Genomic DNA, 12,543 nt, shown 5'->3' with positions numbered 1-12,543 from the left:
CAATTAAGATTTAGTTGCACAACAAGAATTTCACATGAAAAAACAATCCTAGATTGAGTAATTTCAAACTTGTTGAAAGATAATTTATAAGTAATTTTAAAAAGTGTGTTTAAAGCATAAAATTTAATTTATTCTCCGAATTTTTTTATTTCTCAGCCAAAGAATAATAACGACTACCGCAACAACAACAGCAATGACAGCTAAGACACAGAGAACTGCAACAAGGGCGGTCTTCTTTTTAGCTTCCTTTGTAGCAATCTTTCCTGTTGCAGAATCACTTGCGATAACATCTTGATAGATGTTGATATTTGTTAATTTTTCAGAGGATTCGGTTGGTGTTGTGACTACGATCTTGATTTCGGCTGTTGTGTTTGTTTCTGTTGTTGGGATGGTGAAATCAAGTGGAACTCTGACTAATCTGCATCGTTAGTTGATGTGATCGTCTTCTTGACTTTATCGTTGTAGAACAGAGAAACAGTGAACTTGTTATCGAAGTTTGTATCTGGATCATTGATGACAGCTGTGAAGTTGACCTTGTCGCCTTTGTTGTATGTGGCATTAAGTTTTGGTTCGAAATAGATTGTGAGAACTGTGTTATTCTTGATTGTGATTGTGAACTTCTTTGTTCCAATCTTCTTGCCATCTGTAGCTGTGACTTTGACTTCATATTCACCTGCTGCTGTGTCTTTTGGAACTTTGAATTTGAATGTCTTAAGATCTTTGCTGTTTGCAACTTCTTGTGTTGCAACTTCTGCATTGTTGAAGAAAACCTTTGCTGTGAGTGGTTTATCACCTGAATCTTGATCGTAGACTGAAGCCAAGAAAGAAACTTCAGAATCTGGAATGTAATATAGGTATTCAGATGGAACAATGTATAACTTTGGTCTATAATTTGGTGGAACAACTGTAATTGTGAATTCTTCATAAAGCAATGAGCCAAGACCATTAGTATATGTGTAAACATATAATGTGTACTTTCCAAGTTCTGTTGGTGGTGTGATTGACACATCAAAATCCATACTTGTTTGTTTTTCTGAAACTGTAAATTTGCCAAGGCTGCCATATTTGATTATCTTATCTTTTGAATCATGAATTTCCCAACCTGCTTCTACCGTGTATGGTTCAACTAAGAAATAAAAACTTCCCTTTACTTGAATTACTTCAGTGGAATCTGTTTCTTCTGAAATCAGAGATTTATCAAGTTTAAGTAATGGCGGTTGATATGTCTCTTCATAAAACATGTAAGAAAGTGTGATAGACTTTCCTGGTTGGATATACTTGTTGAGCCATGAGAATGAGATCCATTGAATTTCAGGAATCCAGAGTCGTATTCTAAAATTTTCTCATTGTTCGTGAAGAATCTTGGCTCAGGTTCTATTCCAAAGTCTTGGGCACTGATATCTGTAACCCAAGGATGATTTTGCAGAACTAGTGTCAGATCATTTGTTTGATCCCACCAAAGATAATAACCAAAGTTTGTAAGGGATGATGCTTCAACATTATCTATAGAATCTTTTAAATTCAATGCTGTGCAAAGGTCAATTTTCTTTTCCGTTGAGCCTTTGTTGGTAATTGTCTGTGAAATAATAACATAATCTGAATTTTCATCATTATAAATTTCAACGGAGTAGCCTAAATCAGTGGCTTCTTTAATGTTTTTTGTAACACCATCTATTCTGACTTTTGTATAAGGTTCTTTAATTATTTCATAATTCTCCCTTCCGTCCTTATCATAAATCATGTACGAATTATCCCCAACAACTTTGCCTGAAACTGAAAGAGAAAGTTGTGCAAGTAATATGGAAAACATTTAAAAAAATGGTAAAATGATTTTATAAAAGTATTCAAATATAAATATTTCAGAAACATTTTGAGTCGTTTTTCAAAGTCATCTATACATATGAATCGATAATATTTCATATTATTATACCTTATGATTGATTTTCTATAGTTATAATCACCTTGTATAATGTCAAGATGATCCTCTCAATTTTTTGTGAAAAAATAAAAAATAAAAAAGCTATAAAATTGAAAGTTCTTTGCCCAATGTCAGTTCAAATAAAAAATGCTCAATTTGATTTAATAACTAAAAATAATAGATGCAAATCTGAATGACTACTTATTATCTGTGTCAAATTTAATGATTGAGTTTATTTATTCATTCGAAAATTCCAGTTCAATATATAATTTTAAAAATTTCACATTAATTATGTATGTCAGAAATTTTGAAATAATCTGACATTCTACTTCTTGTCATTTATTTTTAGCCATGAAAATTGAACTATAATTCCTGTATATACACATCCATATGTCATTATATATTGATGGACCCTTGATGATAATGTCAAGAAAAACGAATAAATCTGATGAGTAATGAGACAAAATAACTGTTTTTTTAGCTGGCAGATTTTTTATAGTAACAAACGGGAGTCATTATTCATTCTCCTTTATTTTTGAGATGGGAAGATATCATTGCAGCATTATATACTCATCAATTGGTAACTTATGTTATGGGATCATTTGAAAAAAATTTATTAGTAATGTTTATTAATTAGATGCTTCATTTATAAAAAAGCTTGTCTTGTTCTATGATCTTTATTCCAAGTTGGCAATTAAGATTTAGTTGCACAACAAGAATTTCACATGAAAAACAATCCTAGATTGAGTAATTTCAACTTGTTGAAAGATAATTTATAAGTAATTTTAAAAAGTGTGTTTAAAGCATAAAATTTAATTTATTCTCCGAATTTTTTTATTTTCTCAGCCAAAGAATAATAACGACTACCGCAACAACAACAGCAATGACAGCTAAGACACAGAGAACTGCAACAAGGGCGGTCTTCTTTTTAGCTTCCTTTGTAGCAATCTTTCCTGTTGCAGAATCACTTGCGATAACATCTTGATAGATGTTGATATTTGTTAATTTTTCAGAGGATTCGGTTGGTGTTGTGACTACGATCTTGATTTCGGCTGTTGTGTTTGTTTCTGTTGTTGGGATGGTGAAATCAAGTGGAACTCTGACTAATCCTGCATCGTTAGTTGATGTGATCGTCTTCTTGACTTTATCGTTGTAGAACAGAGAAACAGTGAACTTGTTATCGAAGTTTGTATCTGGATCATTGATGACAGCTGTGAAGTTGACCTTGTCGCCTTTGTTGTATGTGGCATTAAGTTTTGGTTCGAAATAGATTGTGAGAACTGTGTTATTCTTGATTGTGATTGTGAACTTCTTTGTTCCAATCTTCTTGCCATCTGTAGCTGTGACTTTGACTTCATATTCACCTGCTGCTGTGTCTTTTGGAACTTTGAATTTGAATGTCTTAAGATCTTTGCTGTTTGCAACTTCTTGTGTTGCAACTTCTGCATTGTTGAAGAAAACCTTTGCTGTGAGTGGTTTATCACCTGAATCTTGATCGTAGACTGAAGCCAAGAAAGAAACTTCAGAATCTGGAATGTAATATAGGTATTCAGATGGAACAATGTATAACTTTGGTCTATAATTTGGTGGAACAACTGTAATTGTGAATTCTTCATAAAGCAATGAGCCAAGACCATTAGTATATGTGTAAACATATATATGTGTACTTTCCAAGTTCTGTTGGTGGTGTGATTGACACATCAAAATCCATACTTGTTTGTTTTTCTGAAACTGTAAATTTGCCAAGGCTGCCATATTTGATTATCTTATCTTTTGAATCATGAATTTCCCAACCTGCTTCTACCGTGTATGGTTCAACTAAGAAATAAAAACTTCCCTTTACTTGAATTACTTCAGTGGAATCTGTTTCTTCTGAAATCAGAGATTTATCAAGTTTAAGTAATGGCGGTTGATATGTCTCTTCATAAAACATGTAAGAAAGTGTGATAGACTTTCCTGGTTGGATATACTTGTTGAGCCATGAGAATGAGATCCATTGAATTTCAGGAAATCCAGAGTCGTATTCTAAAATTTTCTCATTGTTCGTGAAGAATCTTGGCTCAGGTTCTATTCCAAAGTCTTGGGCACTGATATCTGTAACCCAAGGATGATTTTGCAGAACTAGTGTCAGATCATTTGTTTGATCCCACCAAAGATAATAACCAAAGTTTGTAAGGGATGATGCTTCAACATTATCTATAGAATCTTTTAAATTCAATGCTGTGCAAAGGTCAATTTTCTTTTCCGTTGAGCCTTTGTTGGTAATTGTCTGTGAAATAATAACATAATCTGAATTTTCATCATTATAAATTTCAACGGAGTAGCCTAAATCAGTGGCTTCTTTAATGTTTTTTGTAACACCATCTATTCTGACTTTTGTATAAGGTTCTTTAATTATTTCATAATTCTCCCTTCCGTCCTTATCATAAATCATGTACGAATTATCCCCAACAACTTTGCCTGAAACTGAAAGAGAAAGTTGTGCAAGTAATATGGAAAACATTTAAAAAATGGTAAAATGATTTTATAAAAGTATTCAAATATAAATATTTCAGAAACATTTTGAGTCGTTTTTCAAAGTCATCTATACATATGAATCGATAATATTTCATATTATTATACCTTATGATTGATTTTCTATAGTTATAATCACCTTGTATAATGTCAAGATGATCCTCTCAATTTTTTGTGAAAAAATAAAAAATAAAAAAGCTATAAAATTGAAAGTTCTTTGCCCAATGTCAGTTCAAATAAAAAATGCTCAATTTGATTTAATAACTAAAAATAATAGATGCAAATCTGAATGACTACTTATTATCTGTGTCAAATTTAATGATTGAGTTTATTTATTCATTCGAAAATTCCAGTTCAATATATAATTTTAAAAATTTCACATTAATTATGTATGTCAGAAATTTTGAAATAATCTGACATTCTACTTCTTGTCATTTATTTTTAGCCATGAAAATTGAACTATAATTCCTGTATATACACATCCATATGTCATTATATATTGATGGACCCTTGATGATAATGTCAAGAAAAACGAATAAATCTGATGAGTAATGAGACAAAATAACTGTTTTTTTAGCTGGCAGATTTTTTATAGTAACAAACGGGAGTCATTATTCATTCTCCTTTATTTTTGAGATGGGAAGATATCATTGCAGCATTATATACTCATCAATTGGTAACTTATGTTATGGGATCATTTGAAAAAAAATTTATTAGTAATGTTTATTAATTAGATGCTTCATTTATAAAAAGCTTGTCTTGTTCTATGATCTTTATTCCAAGTTGGCAATTAAGATTTAGTTGCACAACAAGAATTTCACATGAAAAACAATCCTAGATTGAGTAATTTCAACTTGTTGAAAGATAATTTATAAGTAATTTTAAAAAGTGTGTTTAAAGCATAAAATTTAATTTATTCTCCGAATTTTTTTATTTTCTCAGCCAAAGAATAATAACGACTACCGCAACAACAACAGCAATGACAGCTAAGACACAGAGAACTGCAACAAGGGCGGTCTTCTTTTTAGCTTCCTTTGTAGCAATCTTTCCTGTTGCAGAATCACTTGCGATAACATCTTGATAGATGTTGATATTTGTTAATTTTTCAGAGGATTCGGTTGGTGTTGTGACTACGATCTTGATTTCGGCTGTTGTGTTTGTTTCTGTTGTTGGGATGGTGAAATCAAGTGGAACTCTGACTAATCCTGCATCGTTAGTTGATGTGATCGTCTTCTTGACTTTATCGTTGTAGAACAGAGAAACAGTGAACTTGTTATCGAAGTTTGTATCTGGATCATTGATGACAGCTGTGAAGTTGACCTTGTCGCCTTTGTTGTATGTGGCATTAAGTTTTGGTTCGAAATAGATTGTGAGAACTGTGTTATTCTTGATTGTGATTGTGAACTTCTTTGTTCCAATCTTCTTGCCATCTGTAGCTGTGACTTTGACTTCATATTCACCTGCTGCTGTGTCTTTTGGAACTTTGAATTTGAATGTCTTAAGATCTTTGCTGTTTGCAACTTCTTGTGTTGCAACTTCTGCATTGTTGAAGAAAACCTTTGCTGTGAGTGGTTTATCACCTGAATCTTGATCGTAGACTGAAGCCAAGAAAGAAACTTCAGAATCTGGAATGTAATATAGGTATTCAGATGGAACAATGTATAACTTTGGTCTATAATTTGGTGGAACAACTGTAATTGTGAATTCTTCATAAAGCAATGAGCCAAGACCATTAGTATATGTGTAAACATATAATGTGTACTTTCCAAGTTCTGTTGGTGGTGTGATTGACACATCAAAATCCATACTTGTTTGTTTTTCTGAAACTGTAAATTTGCCAAGGCTGCCATATTTGATTATCTTATCTTTTGAATCATGAATTTCCCAACCTGCTTCTACCGTGTATGGTTCAACTAAGAAATAAAAACTTCCCTTTACTTGAATTACTTCAGTGGAATCTGTTTCTTCTGAAATCAGAGATTTATCAAGTTTAAGTAATGGCGGTTGATATGTCTCTTCATAAAACATGTAAGAAAGTGTGATAGACTTTCCTGGTTGGATATACTTGTTGAGCCATGAGAATGAGATCCATTGAATTTCAGGAAATCCAGAGTCGTATTCTAAAATTTTCTCATTGTTCGTGAAGAATCTTGGCTCAGGTTCTATTCCAAAGTCTTGGGCACTGATATCTGTAACCCAAGGATGATTTTGCAGAACTAGTGTCAGATCATTTGTTTGATCCCACCAAAGATAATAACCAAAGTTTGTAAGGGATGATGCTTCAACATTATCTATAGAATCTTTTAAATTCAATGCTGTGCAAAGGTCAATTTTCTTTTCCGTTGAGCCTTTGTTGGTAATTGTCTGTGAAATAATAACATAATCTGAATTTTCATCATTATAAATTTCAACGGAGTAGCCTAAATCAGTGGCTTCTTTAATGTTTTTTGTAACACCATCTATTCTGACTTTTGTATAAGGTTCTTTAATTATTTCATAATTCTCCCTTCCGTCCTTATCATAAATCATGTACGAATTATCCCCAACAACTTTGCCTGAAACTGAAAGAGAAAGTTGTGCAAGTAATATGGAAAACATTTAAAAAATGGTAAAATGATTTTATAAAAGTATTCAAATATAAATATTTCAGAAACATTTTGAGTCGTTTTTCAAAGTCATCTATACATATGAATCGATAATATTTCATATTATTATACCTTATGATTGATTTTCTATAGTTATAATCACCTTGTATAATGTCAAGATGATCCTCTCAATTTTTTGTGAAAAAATAAAAAATAAAAAAGCTATAAAATTGAAAGTTCTTTGCCCAATGTCAGTTCAAATAAAAAATGCTCAATTTGATTTAATAACTAAAAATAATAGATGCAAATCTGAATGACTACTTATTATCTGTGTCAAATTTAATGATTGAGTTTATTTATTCATTCGAAAATTCCAGTTCAATATATAATTTTAAAAATTTCACATTAATTATGTATGTCAGAAATTTTGAAATAATCTGACATTCTACTTCTTGTCATTTATTTTTAGCCATGAAAATTGAACTATAATTCCTGTATATACACATCCATATGTCATTATATATTGATGGACCCTTGATGATAATGTCAAGAAAAACGAATAAATCTGATGAGTAATGAGACAAAATAACTGTTTTTTTAGCTGGCAGATTTTTTATAGTAACAAACGGGAGTCATTATTCATTCTCCTTTATTTTTTGAGATGGGAAGATATCATTGCAGCATTATATACTCATCAATTGGTAACTTATGTTATGGGATCATTTGAAAAAAAATTTATTAGTAATGTTTATTAATTAGATGCTTCATTTATAAAAAAGCTTGTCTTGTTCTATGATCTTTATTCCAAGTTGGCAATTAAGATTTAGTTGCACAACAAGAATTTCACATGAAAAACAATCCTAGATTGAGTAATTTCAACTTGTTGAAAGATAATTTATAAGTAATTTTAAAAAGTGTGTTTAAAGCATAAAATTTAATTTATTCTCCGAATTTTTTTATTTTCTCAGCCAAAGAATAATAACGACTACCGCAACAACAACAGCAATGACAGCTAAGACACAGAGAACTGCAACAAGGGCGGTCTTCTTTTTAGCTTCCTTTGTAGCAATCTTTCCTGTTGCAGAATCACTTGCGATAACATCTTGATAGATGTTGATATTTGTTAATTTTTCAGAGGATTCGGTTGGTGTTGTGACTACGATCTTGATTTCGGCTGTTGTGTTTGTTTCTGTTGTTGGGATGGTGAAATCAAGTGGAACTCTGACTAATCCTGCATCGTTAGTTGATGTGATCGTCTTCTTGACTTTATCGTTGTAGAACAGAGAAACAGTGAACTTGTTATCGAAGTTTGTATCTGGATCATTGATGACAGCTGTGAAGTTGACCTTGTCGCCTTTGTTGTATGTGGCATTAAGTTTTGGTTCGAAATAGATTGTGAGAACTGTGTTATTCTTGATTGTGATTGTGAACTTCTTTGTTCCAATCTTCTTGCCATCTGTAGCTGTGACTTTGACTTCATATTCACCTGCTGCTGTGTCTTTTGGAACTTTGAATTTGAATGTCTTAAGATCTTTGCTGTTTGCAACTTCTTGTGTTGCAACTTCTGCATTGTTGAAGAAAACCTTTGCTGTGAGTGGTTTATCACCTGAATCTTGATCGTAGACTGAAGCCAAGAAAGAAACTTCAGAATCTGGAATGTAATATAGGTATTCAGATGGAACAATGTATAACTTTGGTCTATAATTTGGTGGAACAACTGTAATTGTGAATTCTTCATAAAGCAATGAGCCAAGACCATTAGTATATGTGTAAACATATAATGTGTACTTTCCAAGTTCTGTTGGTGGTGTGATTGACACATCAAAATCCATACTTGTTTGTTTTTCTGAAACTGTAAATTTGCCAAGGCTGCCATATTTGATTATCTTATCTTTTGAATCATGAATTTCCCAACCTGCTTCTACCGTGTATGGTTCAACTAAGAAATAAAAACTTCCCTTTACTTGAATTACTTCAGTGGAATCTGTTTCTTCTGAAATCAGAGATTTATCAAGTTTAAGTAATGGCGGTTGATATGTCTCTTCATAAAACATGTAAGAAAGTGTGATAGACTTTCCTGGTTGGATATACTTGTTGAGCCATGAGAATGAGATCCATTGAATTTCAGGAAATCCAGAGTCGTATTCTAAAATTTTCTCATTGTTCGTGAAGAATCTTGGCTCAGGTTCTATTCCAAAGTCTTGGGCACTGATATCTGTAACCCAAGGATGATTTTGCAGAACTAGTGTCAGATCATTTGTTTGATCCCACCAAAGATAATAACCAAAGTTTGTAAGGGATGATGCTTCAACATTATCTATAGAATCTTTTAAATTCAATGCTGTGCAAAGGTCAATTTTCTTTTCCGTTGAGCCTTTGTTGGTAATTGTCTGTGAAATAATAACATAATCTGAATTTTCATCATTATAAATTTCAACGGAGTAGCCTAAATCAGTGGCTTCTTTAATGTTTTTTGTAACACCATCTATTCTGACTTTTGTATAAGGTTCTTTAATTATTTCATAATTCTCCCTTCCGTCCTTATCATAAATCATGTACGAATTATCCCCAACAACTTTGCCTGAAACTGAAAGAGAAAGTTGTGCAAGTAATATGGAAAACATTTAAAAAAATGGTAAAATGATTTTATAAAAGTATTCAAATATAAATATTTCAGAAACATTTTGAGTCGTTTTTCAAAGTCATCTATACATATGAATCGATAATATTTCATATTATTATACCTTATGATTGATTTTCTATAGTTATAATCACCTTGTATAATGTCAAGATGATCCTCTCAATTTTTTGTGAAAAAATAAAAAATAAAAAAGCTATAAAATTGAAAGTTCTTTGCCCAATGTCAGTTCAAATAAAAAATGCTCAATTTGATTTAATAACTAAAAATAATAGATGCAAATCTGAATGACTACTTATTATCTGTGTCAAATTTAATGATTGAGTTTATTTATTCATTCGAAAATTCCAGTTCAATATATAATTTTAAAAATTTCACATTAATTATGTATGTCAGAAATTTTGAAATAATCTGACATTCTACTTCTTGTCATTTATTTTTAGCCATGAAAATTGAACTATAATTCCTGTATATACACATCCATATGTCATTATATATTGATGGACCCTTGATGATAATGTCAAGAAAAACGAATAAATCTGATGAGTAATGAGACAAAATAACTGTTTTTTTAGCTGGCAGATTTTTTATAGTAACAAACGGGAGTCATTATTCATTCTCCTTTATTTTTGAGATGGGAAGATATCATTGCAGCATTATATACTCATCAATTGGTAACTTATGTTATGGGATCATTTGAAAAAAAATTTATTAGTAATGTTTATTAATTAGATGCTTCATTTATAAAAAAGCTTGTCTTGTTCTATGATCTTTATTCCAAGTTGGCAATTAAGATTTAGTTGCACAACAAGAATTTCACATGAAAAACAATCCTAGATTGAGTAATTTCAACTTGTTGAAAGATAATTTATAAGTAATTTTAAAAAGTGTGTTTAAAGCATAAAATTTAATTTATTCTCCGAATTTTTTTATTTTCTCAGCCAAAGAATAATAACGACTACCGCAACAACAACAGCAATGACAGCTAAGACACAGAGAACTGCAACAAGGGCGGTCTTCTTTTTAGCTTCCTTTGTAGCAATCTTTCCTGTTGCAGAATCACTTGCGATAACATCTTGATAGATGTTGATATTTGTTAATTTTTCAGAGGATTCGGTTGGTGTTGTGACTACGATCTTGATTTCGGCTGTTGTGTTTGTTTCTGTTGTTGGGATGGTGAAATCAAGTGGAACTCTGACTAATCCTGCATCGTTAGTTGATGTGATCGTCTTCTTGACTTTATCGTTGTAGAACAGAGAAACAGTGAACTTGTTATCGAAGTTTGTATCTGGATCATTGATGACAGCTGTGAAGTTGACCTTGTCGCCTTTGTTGTATGTGGCATTAAGTTTTGGTTCGAAATAGATTGTGAGAACTGTGTTATTCTTGATTGTGATTGTGAACTTCTTTGTTCCAATCTTCTTGCCATCTGTAGCTGTGACTTTGACTTCATATTCACCTGCTGCTGTGTCTTTTGGAACTTTGAATTTGAATGTCTTAAGATCTTTGCTGTTTGCAACTTCTTGTGTTGCAACTTCTGCATTGTTGAAGAAAACCTTTGCTGTGAGTGGTTTATCACCTGAATCTTGATCGTAGACTGAAGCCAAGAAAGAAACTTCAGAATCTGGAATGTAATATAGGTATTCAGATGGAACAATGTATAACTTTGGTCTATAATTTGGTGGAACAACTGTAATTGTGAATTCTTCATAAAGCAATGAGCCAAGACCATTAGTATATGTGTAAACATATAATGTGTACTTTCCAAGTTCTGTTGGTGGTGTGATTGACACATCAAAATCCATACTTGTTTGTTTTTCTGAAACTGTAAATTTGCCAAGGCTGCCATATTTGATTATCTTATCTTTTGAATCATGAATTTCCCAACCTGCTTCTACCGTGTATGGTTCAACTAAGAAATAAAAAACTTCCCTTTACTTGAATTACTTCAGTGGAATCTGTTTCTTCTGAAATCAGAGATTTATCAAGTTTAAGTAATGGCGGTTGATATGTCTCTTCATAAAACATGTAAGAAAGTGTGATAGACTTTCCTGGTTGGATATACTTGTTGAGCCATGAGAATGAGATCCATTGAATTTCAGGAAATCCAGAGTCGTATTCTAAAATTTTCTCATTGTTCGTGAAGAATCTTGGCTCAGGTTCTATTCCAAAGTCTTGGGCACTGATATCTGTAACCCAAGGATGATTTTGCAGAACTAGTGTCAGATCATTTGTTTGATCCCACCAAAGATAATAACCAAAGTTTGTAAGGGATGATGCTTCAACATTATCTATAGAATCTTTTAAATTCAATGCTGTGCAAAGGTCAATTTTCTTTTCCGTTGAGCCTTTGTTGGTAATTGTCTGTGAAATAATAACATAATCTGAATTTTCATCATTATAAATTTCAACGGAGTAGCCTAAATCAGTGGCTTCTTTAATGTTTTTTGTAACACCATCTATTCTGACTTTTGTATAAGGTTCTTTAATTATTTCATAATTCTCCCTTCCGTCCTTATCATAAATCATGTACGAATTATCCCCAACAACTTTGCCTGAAACTGAAAGAGAAAGTTGTGCAAGTAATATGGAAAACATTTAAAAAAATGGTAAAATGATTTTATAAAAGTATTCAAATATAAATATTTCAGAAACATTTTGAGTCGTTTTTCAAAGTCATCTATACATATGAATCGATAATATTTCATATTATTATACCTTATGATTGATTTTCTATAGTTATAATCACCTTGTATAATGTCAAGATGATCCTCTCAATTTTTTGTGAAAAAATAAAAAATAAAAAAGCTATAAAATTGAAAGTTCTTTGCCCAATGTCAGTTCAAATAAAAAATGCTCAATTTGATTTAATAACTAAAAATAATAGA

General features: G+C 31.6%; 3 protein-coding genes and 1 pseudogene across 4 annotated transcripts; all 4 read right to left on the bottom strand.

Moving 5' to 3' along the window:
- Window positions 1-1,186: 1,186 nt before the first annotated feature.
- On the bottom strand, window positions 1,187-1,810 carry TVAGG3_0398560 (uncharacterized protein; the record flags this gene model as incomplete). The annotated part of the gene is made up of 1 exon (XM_051232609.1): window positions 1,187-1,810. One exon carries the CDS (start codon window positions 1,808-1,810, stop codon window positions 1,187-1,189), a length of 624 nt encoding a protein of 207 aa, XP_051102339.1.
- A 3,552-nt stretch (window positions 1,811-5,362) lies between these two features.
- TVAGG3_0398550 (uncharacterized protein) lies at window positions 5,363-7,030 on the bottom strand (the record flags this gene model as incomplete). The annotated part of the gene is made up of 1 exon (XM_051232608.1): window positions 5,363-7,030. One exon carries the CDS (start codon window positions 7,028-7,030, stop codon window positions 5,363-5,365), a length of 1,668 nt encoding a protein of 555 aa, XP_051102338.1.
- A 943-nt stretch (window positions 7,031-7,973) lies between these two features.
- On the bottom strand, window positions 7,974-9,641 carry TVAGG3_0398540 (uncharacterized protein; the record flags this gene model as incomplete). The annotated part of the gene is made up of 1 exon (XM_051232607.1): window positions 7,974-9,641. The coding sequence occupies one exon, from the start codon at window positions 9,639-9,641 to the stop codon at window positions 7,974-7,976; it is 1,668 nt and encodes a 555-aa protein (XP_051102337.1).
- Window positions 9,642-10,584: 943 nt separating this feature from the next.
- TVAGG3_0398530 lies at window positions 10,585-12,253 on the bottom strand (annotated as a pseudogene). Its single transcript has one exon. A coding segment is annotated over exon 1 (1,669 nt).
- Between the last annotated feature and the right edge of the window lie 290 nt (window positions 12,254-12,543).

Source organism: Trichomonas vaginalis, chromosome V (assembly GCF_026262505.1).
Source record: "Trichomonas vaginalis G3 chromosome V, whole genome shotgun sequence".
Lineage (NCBI taxonomy): Eukaryota > Parabasalia > Trichomonadida > Trichomonadidae > Trichomonas > Trichomonas vaginalis.
Note: the sequence above shows the minus strand (reverse complement) of the source record. Positions and strands in the feature narration are given on the sequence as shown.